This window comes from Microtus ochrogaster, unplaced genomic scaffold (assembly GCF_000317375.1).
Source record: "Microtus ochrogaster isolate Prairie Vole_2 unplaced genomic scaffold, MicOch1.0 UNK25, whole genome shotgun sequence".
Classification (NCBI taxonomy): Eukaryota; Metazoa; Chordata; class Mammalia; order Rodentia; family Cricetidae; genus Microtus; species Microtus ochrogaster.
Window position 1 is genome coordinate 1523669 of NW_004949123.1, and position 12986 is coordinate 1536654.

At 46.3% G+C, this 12986-nt stretch overlaps 1 protein-coding gene across 1 annotated transcript in view; it reads left to right on the forward strand.

Annotated features, from left to right (window-relative positions):
• Positions 1–12986, forward strand: part of Sort1 (sortilin 1) — an 83647-nt gene that overhangs the window by 60088 nt on the left and 10573 nt on the right. Inside the window, exons 13-17 of the mRNA XM_005367922.2 lie at positions 541–647; positions 7154–7256; positions 8020–8188; positions 8943–9133; positions 11174–11363. Of these exons, the coding sequence (XP_005367979.1) occupies positions 541–647; positions 7154–7256; positions 8020–8188; positions 8943–9133; positions 11174–11363 (760 nt within the window). The remainder of the gene's footprint in view (positions 1–540; positions 648–7153; positions 7257–8019; positions 8189–8942; positions 9134–11173; positions 11364–12986) is intronic.

A 12986-nucleotide genomic window follows, 5' to 3' on the forward strand; every position in this document is an offset into this window, starting at 1 on the left:
CACATGTTCACTGTCTCTAACGTACACATTCTATGTAGTTCACATGTTCACTGTCTCTAACGTACACATTCTGTGTAGTCACCTCAGACACAGGAAGAGAAGGAGGCTAAATCCTGATGCCCCTGCGAGGACACAGCCAGTGACCTCACTTCCTCTCATTCTGGCAGCCACGCTCTGAGAACCTGGCCAGTAGAGAAGAGGGAGGGATTTAAGGTCCAAACTACGGCATAAAGGAATGCTTTTGGGTTTCTCGGGAGTGTGCGCTCCGGATGGTATCTGGAGTTAGCGGGGATGTCCTGTGGCACAGCTTCCTCAGGCCTGCTGTTCACCAGGGCTGAGCTGAGCCTGTGGAAGGTGCTAAGAGCTCAGGAGACTCCAGAGTCAAAGCAGCATGGGAAGGGGGAAGGAAAGGGAGCGGGGTGTGAGGAGAAACACATGGGATCTATTTTCTATGAAAGCGTAGATGCGTAACTGGCATGGTGGGCCGACTCTGGGACCTCCAGGGTGTCGGGCTTACGTCGTCACTCTTTCCCTGTCCAGATAATTCTATTCAGAGCATGATCACTTTTGACCAGGGAGGACGATGGGAGCACCTGCGGAAGCCGGAGAACAGCAAGTGCGACGCCACCGCCAAGAACAAGAATGAGGTTTGTTGGCGCCCGCCGTCATCCGTGTGTGCAGAAAAGCAGCCAGTCCACCCCGCTCTGAGCAGTGCTAAGCTTTGACATCATGAAATCTCATTCCCAGCCAGGGTCCCGGGTGAAGGTGGAAGGTGAATTCACTTACACTCTGTGAAGTAGAAATGATATGGAGAGGCCAAGATAAGATACTGCAGGTTGTCTTAAAAAAAAAAAAAAAAAAGATAGAGTGCCAACCATTTATATATTTTGTTAAATTTCTGAGTGAAGACAGAATGGACAGATGTGCTCGTTGTTAGCCAGGGGTCTCCGTGGTGGTGAAGAGGCCTTAGAAGAACAGTCATTCATAACATGGTACAGGCATGGGCCAGTGCCCGCTGGGAGAGCTGGTTGTTCCTGTGTTCCCTTCAGATCTTCTCTAGCCTGGAGTTTTTGGTGGTGCTCTCCCGTGGCATGAGATAAAAGGCACCTCCACCACCCCCACCTCACAGTCCCCTGTGTAGCCACACTTACTGTGTCTACCTCAGTCTTCTTCACCCTTTCCTGCCCCTCTGCCTTGGGCTTGCCCTGCCCCTGCTCCTCTCACCACCACCCAAGGCAGGAGTGGTGGCCTCTGCTTACCGCGACACTTTCCGGTCCTCCACCTCTCCCTTCCCAACCTTCTCTTGGTTCCGCTTTGCTATCTGGGTAAAGTCCGAGCTCTGGTGAATGAAGGCTCTGTCCTGCCAGGCTCTCTCCACCCTCTCCTTACAGACACACCCTTGCGGTCACACACCCTTGCGGTCACACACCCTTGCTCTTCCCCCACAAGCCCTGCTGTTCCTCCTCTGTGGCCTCTCCACGTCCTTGCAGGAGTCAGGTCTGTCTCCCCAAACCCTGATTAGTTACAGTCTGTGGAAATCCTAGCGTTCCTCAGTGTCCATCCAGTGGAACCAACCGTCATTCTTCCTTCCACTAGTGCTTGGCTTAGCCTTTTAGCTACTACAGAAGGATAATCTTTACTGTTGGGACCGTTGGAGGGTTTTTTTTTTTTTTTTTGGTTTTTGAATTTTTTGTTTTGTTTTTGTTTTTCAAGATAGGGTTTCTCTGTGTAGTTTTGGAGCCTGTCCCAGAACTCACTCTGTAGACCAGGCTGGCCTCGAACTCACAGAGATCCGCCTACCTCTGCCCCGATTGCTGGGATTAAAGACGTGCACCACCACTGCCCAGCAAGTTTTTTTTTTTTTGATAGGATTTCTCATGTGGCTCTGGCTAGCCCTGTGTGGACCAGGCTGATCTTGGGCTCAGAGTTACCCGTGACTGTGAGGTTACCTCCTGAGTGTAGACATTACAAGCAGGTGTCATCACACCTGGCTCACTTGAGCTTCTTGGAAGGCACCAGCTGTTAAACTGCTTTCACACATTCCCCTACTTGCTGACATTTATTCTTCCCCTCAGCTTTACTGACTTATGTGCCATTTTAATTTGTTAATTATATTTATAAGGTACAGTATGACATTTTGCTGTGTGTATACATTGTATACATTGTATTGTGGTATACATGACCACAGTCAAGCTAATTAGTGCACACATTCATTAACTTGGTTATCTTTTTATTGAGTAAGATAAGGGTATTTAGATCTAGTCTCAGCAGATTACACAGTTTATATGATGCTCACTAGCTCCCCAGAACTTACTTGTCCGATGTAACTGAAACCTCAGAACCTTTTGGCCAACACTGCCCCTCCCCCTTGCTCCTGATCCCTTGCAGCCACCTCTCTACTCCCTGCTTTTATGAGTTTAGTGTTTTTATGAGATTCCACATTTAAGTAACATTGAATGGTATTTGTCCTTCGTGCCTGGCTTATTTTATTTAGCATACAGTTTCCCCAGTTCATCCATGTGGTGGCAAACAGCAGGTTCTTTCGGGAGCCAGCAGAGTTCAGCTCTGCTGACTTCCATCCGATCTCCTTTGTTGAGAAGAACTAACATCCCATCGGGCATAGACCACATCTTCTTTTCCCTTTCAATAGTCTGGGGCCTGGAGAAATGGTTCGGCAGTTTAGACGGGAGGAGGGGGGCTAGAGATGGTTCAGCAAATGGTTAAAGGCACTGCCTGCTCTTCCAGAGGGCCCAGGTCCAATTCCCAGCACCCACATACAGCAGTTCACAACCGTCTGTAACTCCAACTCCAGGGGATCTGATACCCTCACACACACATACATGCAGGCAAAACATAGGCAAAGGAAAGCATATAAAGTAAATCTTTCTGTTGTTAAAAATACGTGGGCTGGCTCTCTTTCTTGAGTTGAGCCACAGTGGATGTAGCCTGTAGATATATTAAGAAGTAGACTTTCTGGCAGTTGTATAAATTTTGAGAGGAACACCACACTGTTGTGTGTGTTGGTGGCTTTAATTACGTTTCCCCACAGAGTACAAGGGCTCCCCTTGCCCCGTGACTTTACCTTTTTGTTAACACAAATGATGTCACCATTCTAATGAGTTGGAGGTGACGATGCCTGTGGTTGTGCATTTCCCTAGTGGTGAGTAATGCTGAACCTTCTTCTAATACCCTTTGAAGTTAGACACTTGTTTCTTGCTGTCTAGCCCCTTGTGCCGTGTGCAGTTTGCAGATACTGTCTGTTCTGTAGGTGGTCATTTCACTCTTTGGGCATTCCCTGGGCATTGTAAAAGCACTTTAGTTTAATGTGATTCTGTTTGTACAGTTTTGCTTTTTGTTGTATGTGTCCTTAGGATCATTTCCAAAGTTATTGCCTAGACTGTGTCATGAAGATTTTTCCTGTGTTTTCTGCTAGTATTTTAATTTGTAGTCTTACATTCAAGTCTGTGTAGAACAGTGTTTCTCAACTTTCTAATGCTGCAGCCCTTTAATACAGTTCATGTCGTGGTGACCCCCAACCTCAAAATCATTTCACTGGTACTTCATAACTATAATTTGTAAATATCTGATATGCAACCCCTACTGGGGTAATGACCCATAGGTTGAGAACCACTGGTTTGGCATGAACTTTTGTAGAAGGTATGAAATCAGAATTCATATCCTTTTTTTTTTTTTTTTTTGCACATGGATATAAGGTTTCCCTAGCTACGTTTATTGAAGTTGCCCTTTTCTCAAGTGTTCTTGATTCCTTTGTCAAATATTCATTGACTATAGATGTATGGATTTATGTCTAGGATGTTCTGTTCCATGGCCTGTATGTTAGTGTTTATGGCAGCATCATGCTGTTTGGATGACTGTAGCTTCATAGCCTACTGTAAAGCCAGGTAGTGTGGCTTTCTTTTCCTTTAGTTTGATCTTAAGATTGCTTTGGTGTTTCACAGTCTTCAAAGACATAAATTCTAGGATTTTCTCACTTTTTCCTGGAAAAATTATGCCAAAATTTTTGTCTTCCTCCCCCATTTTGGTTTTGTTTTGTTTTGGGGTTTTGTCTGTTTGTTTTGGTTTTTTGGTTGTTGTGGTGGTTGTTGTTGTTGGGTTTTTTTATTTTGTTTTGTTTTTTGGGGTTTTGTTTTTGTTTTCAAGACAGAGCTTCTCTGTGGAGTTCTGGCTGTCCTGGAACTCTCTCTGTAGACCAGGCTGGCCTCTAACTCACATAGATCTACCTGCCTCTGCCTCCCACTTGCTGGGGTTAAAAGCATGCAACACCACTGCCCAGCTTGTTTTTTGAGACAGGGTCTTGCTCTGTAGCCCAGGCTAAACTCAAACTCCCAATTTTGCAGCCCCAGCCCCCCAACCCATGCCAACAGGATTTTAGAGGTAAAGTCTGTAGCTCACTTTGGGGAGTACAGACACTGCAACAGTATCGATCCCTCCGATCCGTGCACACAGATCTCCTCTTCTGGGTTTGCATCATCAGCATCTCTCACAGCTTCTTTGTTTTGTATTTCCCTCCACACAGATCATTCACTGCCTTGACTGGACTCATCCTTAGCTGAAAAATTCTCTTTTTTTGGATTTTTTTTTTCAATTTTGTTTTATGTGCATTAGTATTTTGCTATGGGTTTCCGTCCCCTGGAACTGGAGTCACAGACAGCTGTGAACTGCCATGTGGGTGCTGGAACTGAATCTGGGTCATCTGGAAGAATAGTCAGTTCTTTTAGCCACTAAGCCATCTCTCTAGCCCCCAAACAATTCCTTTTTAAAAGTTGTTTTCTAGTGTAGGAAGCCCTTCTGTATAGGTATTGTTTTTATTGGTTATAAAGAGGCAGAATAGAGCTAGGCCTGGAAAACTAAACTGAATGCTGGGAGAAAGAAGGTGGAGTCGGGGAGATGCCATATAGCCGCCAGAGAGGAAAGACACAAGCTGCCAGCTGGGACCTTGCCGGTAGTCCACGAGCCTCGTGGTAAAATATAAAATGATATAAATGGGTTAATTTAATATGTAAGAGCTTGCTAGGAGTATGCTATAGTGATTGGCCAAGCAGTATTGCAAATAATAAGGTTTTGGTGTGATTATTTCCGGGCTGAGCAGCTGGGAACAAACAAGCGACCTCCTTACAAGTTGGCCAACAGTCTCCTATAACAGGTTTCAGATCATTAGTTCTTGGATAATGTCTTAGTTAGGGTTCTGTTGTGATGAAGAGGCACCATGGCCATGGCAATGCTTATAAAGGAAAAGTAATTGAGATGGTTCAGTCCATTATCATCATGGTGGCATGATGGCTAGCAGGCAAACATGGTGCTGGAGAAGTATTCGAGTGTCCTACATCTTGAGTTAACTGGCAACAGGAATTGGTCTGTCTAACTGGGCATGGCTTGATCATGCATGAGACCTCAAAGCCCACCCCTATGATGACACACTTCCTCCAGCAAGGCCAAGCCCCCACAGTGCAACTCCCTTTGGCCCATTTTCTTTCAAACCATCACAGATATATAAAACATAAAAAGTTATATACTTATGGGAACCATGTGGCATTTTAATACAGATAAACATTGTATAATTTTCAAATCAAGGTTAACATCTCTCTACTCACACATCATCCATTCTGTACGGGACAAACATTTCAAATCCTTTTTTCTAGGTTTTGGAAAAGCATTATTGTCATCAAATTCTGGCCAGAAGTTCCAGCACAGTGCTAAACAGAAGGAGAGCAAGGGCATCTTTGTCTTGTTTCTGATCATACGGGAAATGAACTCAGTTGTTAATGTTTGAATATAATGTTTCCTGTGACCTTTATTATCTGGAGATACAATCTCAGCCTAATTTGTTAAGAATTTTTATACAGGGCTGGAGAGATGGCTCAGTGGTTAAGAGCACTGGCTGCTCTTCCAGAGGTCCTGAGTTCAATTCCCAGCAACCACATGGTGGCTCACAACCATCTGTAATGAGATCTGGCGCCCTCTTCTGGCGTGCAGGCATACATGGAGGCAGAATGTTGTATACATAATAATAAATAAATAAAAAGATTTTTTTATATATAAAGAACATTGAATTATCAAAACTTTCTGCATCTATGAAGATGATTGCATGTTTCTTGTTCTTCATTCTGCTAATGTGGTATATTGTATAAATGGAATTGCATGCCACTGAGCCATCCTGCCATCCCAAAGATGACTCCTACTTGATCGTGGCGAATGGTAACAATGCTCTTGAATTTAGTTGCTAGCATCTGTTGAGGATTTTTGTATCTGTGCTCAGTGAAACATTAGCCTGTGTATCAGTTATGCTTCTATATCCATATTTTTAAAAAAGAACTAAGCTTAGGAATAGTCTCACATGTCTGTCATCCCAGCCACCAGGGGAGTTGAGGCAGGAGAATTGCCAGCCAGCCCAGGCAAATTAGTATACCTAATATCAGAGTAAAAATTTAAAAGTAAGGACTATGGATGTATCTCAGTTGTAGAGCCCTTACCTAATATGTGTAAAGCTTTTGATTCAGTGCCCAGCTGGGAAAAAAATGAGAGCAGAGTCTTGCCGCCTATGTTTATGACAACATTATTTGCAACAGCCAAAGAAATGGAAATAACTCCATCAATAGTAGAATGGGTTAATAAAATATAGTATACACTCCTCCACCTCCACTCACACACAATGGAGTATTATTCAGCCTAGAAAGGAAGGGAATTCCGACAAATGCTGTAATAGCGGTCAACCCCGAAGACACTGTGCTGAGTGAAATGAGCCCTTTACAGAAAGACAAATTCTGTGTGATGTCATTTGTATGTGGGAGCCTAGCGGAGTCAGATCTAGAGAGACAGACAATAGAATGAATAGTGGTTTCTCAGGCTTCAGGGAGACAGAAGTGGAGACTTGTTGCTTTAAAGTAATGGTTTCAGTTTTACAAGATGAGAAGGTTCTGAAGACTGGTTAAGTAAGAATATGCTTACGTATATACTCTAAAAACCAGATAGCACATTTTATGAAATGAGCTTCACCACAGATTTTTGTTTGTTTGTTTTAAACATCATCACACTGAGGTTTGAGTTACACTCAGACTCTTACATGGAGTCTCTGTGGAATGAGTAAGGACATTATGCCTTTGGTTTTAATCTGCGCTTTGGTTTCTCTCCACAGTGCAGCCTTCATATTCATGCTTCTTACAGCATCTCCCAGAAGCTGAATGTCCCGATGGCTCCACTCTCGGAGCCCAACGCTGTGGGCATCGTCATCGCTCATGGTAGGGAGCCCTCCCTTGCGCCATTGTGGATAGAAGCTGCCAAGCACAGGGAGACAGCACCGCCTTTGAGACACCTCTCCCACCCCCCCTCTCCCCCCCCCCACTACAGAAACAGTCACTGCAAGTGGCTTCTGTTCTCTGTTCCAGTTCCCTTTCTGTTGCTTTGATAAACCACCCTAGTCAAATACAACTTGAGGAGGAAAGGATTTATTTCATCTTATACTACCAGGTCATAGTTCATCATTGAAGGAAGTCAGGGCAGGGACCATGGAGCAACCTGTTTTGGGCTTATTCCCGGGCTCCGAATCACGGGCTCATGCTTAGCCTTCTTCCTTATGCTTCCTCATACAACTTTCTTATACAGCCCAGAACTACCTGCTAAAGGACTAGTGCTGCCCACAGTGGGCTGCGCCCTCCCTCGTCAGTCATTAGTCAAGACAATCACAGACGTGGTTCTGGGCCAATCTGACCCAGACAGCGCCTCAGCTTAAGATTTAGTCAGACAGCACTAGGCTGTGTCACATGGACAGCTGCTGCAGGTGGTTGGGGCATGATGACTGGATGGAGTTTTCCGCACTATAACAGTGCTTTGGGTTTTTAATAGACCCTCACTGGCAGTAGCAACACCTCAGTTGTGATGGCCTTCTTTCCAGTATAACAGATCTGGTGAAAATAGAGTAGTAAATTCATTCGGAAGTGTTCTCTTATCAGTAAGTCCTCTTTGGTTCGTGTTTAATGTCTGCTAATGTCACTGTCTCTGCAGGCAGTGTGGGGGACGCCATCTCGGTGATGGTCCCAGACGTGTACATCTCAGATGATGGGGGTTACTCCTGGGCGAAGATGCTGGAAGGGCCCCACTATTACACCATCCTGGACTCCGGAGGCATCATCGTGGCCATTGAGCACAGCAACCGTCCTATCAATGTGATTAAGTATGCATGCTCTCGGCTCCCACACGTGTCTGTGTAGAGGGCAGTGACGGGCAGCTCCTGAGCTCATTGCAGAGTCATGGGCCCTGATTTACCTTGGCAGACTCTGCAGAACTATAGTGAAGGCTCGGGGGGGAGGGGGTATGTTCAGAGCATCCCAGATCAGGTGACACTGCGTTTTCCTCCTAGCTGTGTATTTTATCACTGAAAATGATTTCCCCCACCTTGGGTCATCAAGTAATGATGTTTGCTGCCAAGTTTGATGATCAGAGTTTTCAATACCTAAACCCCCACATAGGGGAAGGAAAGAACAGACCCTACCACTACACACACACTACACACTCCGGCTAGTGGTCCTCTTACCCAAGCTCTGTGGCATTCACACACCACAACTAAATGACAAAAATCGGTCTCCTCCCCCCCCCCAAATATAGATTTTCCAAGCACTCTGAGTTAGAAATGACTTAAGTACAAATGATACAAAAAATGTGAGGTATTTCAAGTCTATCTAAATCCCCATTGATTTGGAATCTGTTACTTTAGAAACTCGTTCTTCCCTCGGTTACTCCTTTCTCTTCCTTGGAGAGAGGTGTTTTCTCCCATGTGTTCTATGAATGAATCCTTTCTCAGACCCTGCCAGCTAGCAGTATTGTCAGACAAGGGTTTCCTCCAACTGGGGACCAACAGCTAGATGCGTTCCTGATCTCCCAGTCCACGCTGGTCCTCTGTCATGATCCTTCTCTGGCTCCGGCTGCAGGTTCTCCACGGATGAGGGCCAGTGCTGGCAGAGCTACTCATTCACACAGGAGCCCATCTACTTCACCGGCCTGGCCTCGGAGCCTGGAGCCCGGTCCATGAACATCAGCATCTGGGGGTTCACAGAGTCCTTCATCACCCGCCAGTGGGTCTCCTACACAGTCGACTTCAAAGACATCCTTGAGCGGAATTGTGAGTATCTCCTTCAGGGTTTCCCAGTCGCGATTTGTAAACTCCTTTTCCCAAAGAACCCATTCAGAGGAACCTCTTTCAACCAGGACAGTCAAATGCACACGGAAGGCGACGGGAGAGGCTCTGTGTGGGCAGTCCAGCAGTGGACTAGCAGAGCAGTCCTGGGGCTAGCACTGTGCAAAGGAATACAAGGGGCGCCTGTGGAATTTGAGTTATTCTGTCGTCTGCCTTATAAAATAGAAGGTGATAGAATTGTCTATAAATGTCCAGAACATCATTTTAGCATGTGAGTGGTGTGAAAGATTGCTGGGATAGTTTACTTTCTTTCCTTCTAAGTCAACAAATCCTAGCATGTCTCAGTTCATCCCAGCCGCATGGGCGAGGGCTGCCGTATAGGACAGTGTAGCTTTGCACTGAAGAGGGATCTTTAGTACTTTAATAGCCAGTCTTCTGGCTGGTAAGAATAGTATACCTGAATGTGTTTGTCGGAGATTATTTTGTGACGTGGGGAGGGGGTTGCCCCTCTGTAGGCAAGTGCTGTGGGACTGTGGAAAGCCAACTTTGAAGGGAAGTGTTCGCGAGGACCGCTCCTTGGTCCTGCCACTCAGAACACTGAAGGGAGGGAGTCTCGCTGGGGGTTTAGTTTGAATGCAGGCCCTAGCTGAGGCTCTAGAGTGAACACTGGGCAGGTACCAAGGGCGTCAGGAAGAAAGTGTCAGCGCATGGTCCCCCACAGTGTCACAGGGAAACCTGCTCATCGTGTCAGTGAGAAAATAGAGGCTAAAGGAAAGCCCTGTTTCCATGTTGGCGTTGTATAATCAAGGGCTTAAAGTCTGACTCATTTTAGAGACAAGTGTTCAGTTAATCCTTCAGCTCCTGCAACACAGGGCTGTCAGCCTGGCCTCACCCTTCTATAAGACATTTAATGTGGTTTGAAATCTGAGCCCTTGTCTTCAGACTGCAGTGAAGAGGCTGGAAGGAGCTGCCTTGCGTGTCTGTCCCTCAGCAGGGAGTTCTCTATGAGCTCTCAAGATTAAGATCAGTGAGATATTTGTTAGGTACCTGCTCCCTAGCAGGCTGGCTTCAAGCCCCGAAAGTAAAACCCAGGCACCACCCTTTAGGTCCTAAGCTGTGACGATTTTCTGTTAAGAGACCCAGACCCAAATAATCACACTGTTATAAATTATAATTTATAAACTTCAAATTATAACACTGTTTAGCCAATGGCTCAGGCATATTTCTAGTTAGCTCTTACATCTTAAATTAACCCATTTCTATTAATCTGTGTATCACCACAAGGCTGTGGCCTTCCAGTAATGTTCTGACATCTTTCTCCTTCGGTGGCTGCATGGTGTCTCCCTCAACTCCGCCTACTCTCTTACTCCATCTCTGCTCAGATTTTCTGCCTAGCTTTATTCTGCTAAGCCATTGGCCAAAACGGCTTTATTCATTAACCAATAAAAGCAACACATATACAGAAGGCCATCCCACATCAATTTTCCTAGGAGTATATGATGTGGAATGCTAAAGCAGAAACAGATGTCAACATCTGGTGTCAGAGAGTCAGTGGCCTCTAGAGAAAAGCTGGACAGAGGCTGTTTTCCCTTCTGCTTGAAACCAACTATGTATGGTCACATCAGGCTGGGCTCTTGCCTCATTAGTGTCTTATACTAAACAAAGAGCCCCAGGATGAGAAACATGACTGCTTGTCTCTTACAACTCCAGGGATGGAGTGCCCAGGCCATCACTGCAGACAGCAACCTCTTGGTTTGGGGAGACCCTAGTGCTCCCTATACAGCCTCACTTTAAAACAGAGGTTGCCTCTAATCCCAGCAGAAGGCAAGATGGTTCGCCATCTGCTAGTCTTCTCTCTAGTCTTCTTCTGTCACGAGGAAGTGCAGCTGTAGGAGGTTCTAGACTAAAGTCACTTTGAATCAGCGATCCGCACCTGTCTCCACCTCCTTCCTGGCAGCTGCCTCTCTCTTTTATAGGTGGGCTGTGTGTTGCGCTGACTTCCTGAACGTTCTGTCTGCCCTTTAGGTGAAGAGGATGACTATACCACATGGCTGGCACACTCCACAGACCCTGGAGATTACAAAGATGGCTGCATTTTGGGTTATAAAGAACAGTTCCTCCGGCTACGGAAGTCATCTGTCTGTCAGAATGGGCGAGACTATGTGGCGGCCAAGCAGCCCTCCTTCTGTCCCTGTTCCTTGGAAGACTTCCTCTGGTAACAGCACTCCCCAGATTCCTCTCTCACCCCTGTCCCATGTGTGGGGAGGTGGAAACACTACTGACTTTCCTTTCCCCCAGACTGGATGCCTCCTGCCTGGTGTCCACAAAAGGGAAGCACTAAGAAAGGGAACCGAACATTGCTAACATTTAGACGGGTTATTTTATTATGCTAGTCAGTCACTGGACACAGTGGGAAGGACAGAAATTATATGAGAAGGAAAATGGTCTTGGCAGGTAACTCAGTTGGTATAGTGTTTGCCTGCATGCATGAAACCCTGAATTCAATTCCCAGCATCAAATAAATTATGTTGAGTCATGCTAATAATCCCAGCATCTAGGAGGTACAGGCAGGAGGATCAAAAGCTCAAGGTCTCCCTCAGCTACATAGTGAGTTCAATAATAACCTGGGATATATGAGAACCCTGTCTCAAATAAATTAAGTTTTAAAAAGGAAGAAGGATATGGGCACGGGGGTGGGGTGCAGTATATAGAATTATGAGCCAAACACAACAGGAAAAGTGGTTTGGGACAGGGAGGAGATTGGGCTTTGCAGACAGCCTGCCGGAAGGTGTTAGGTTCTGGATCACTGGCAAGACTGACCCTGACACTAGAGGTGACATCAATCTGTTCATGGTCCCTAGGTCTCACTGAGGTTTAGAGGCCACCACGATGGACTCCCTAGAGTTCAGGACCACCAGGGATGAAGAGTACTTCCTTGCTCTGGTGTTGATGTGAAAGAGGCCAGTGTCACTCAAATGAGTTGGGGCAAATAGGAACTGCTTGTGACAGATCCTGACGGGAAGTAAAAGCGGGTCCCAGAGCACATGGACAAAGAAAGAGGATGTAGCCTTGCCTCCCTTATAGTTCCTTGAGCTACAGTGACAGCAGAATGCAGACCTGAAGGAGATGCAGGTCTGTCTGTGTTGCTCCTCCCATCTCCATCCCACAGGAAGCACTCTTCGCTCTGCTCACCTCTGACTTACACAGGGCTTCCTGCACTTGACCCCTCCCCTGAGCTGCCACTGTTCCCCGAAGTGCTGTGATCCTGCAGAGCACTTGGTCGTGGGGAGGATCTGGCCTGGGAATCCCCTTGGCCTTTACTGTCTAAGACGGACAGCACCACCTTGAAGCTCCCGTCTCCCACAGACTCACACACACAGTAGCTGGTAGGTGAAGAGAGTCCCCTGTGGCGGAATGGAGCAGAATCACAGAAGGTCCTGTGGAGGAGGTGCCATCAGGCTAAGTGCCAATGAGTGGTGGCATTTGCCTCTGTGCATCCAGGAAGGTCTGTGACCTCAGTGGTAGGCTTGGGGGAGAGACAGGCAAATCCGGAGTTCCCCGGAGTCAGTTAGTGAGCTCCACGGTCAGTGAGAGACCCTAACTCCAAAAATAAGGGGGCAGAGTATAGAGGACACCTGACTTTGACTTCTGGTCCCCACACCCATATGCATGGGTGTGGACATATATACATGTATATACATATATATACATGCCAAGTGCATGCACACGTACACAGAGGGGTGGAGGGCAGGAAGGAGCTTTCATATTGGAGCCTAGGGCTATCTAGGAAGCTAAGAGGGACAGGAGAGAAAATATAAGAACACGTATTCCCAAGAGC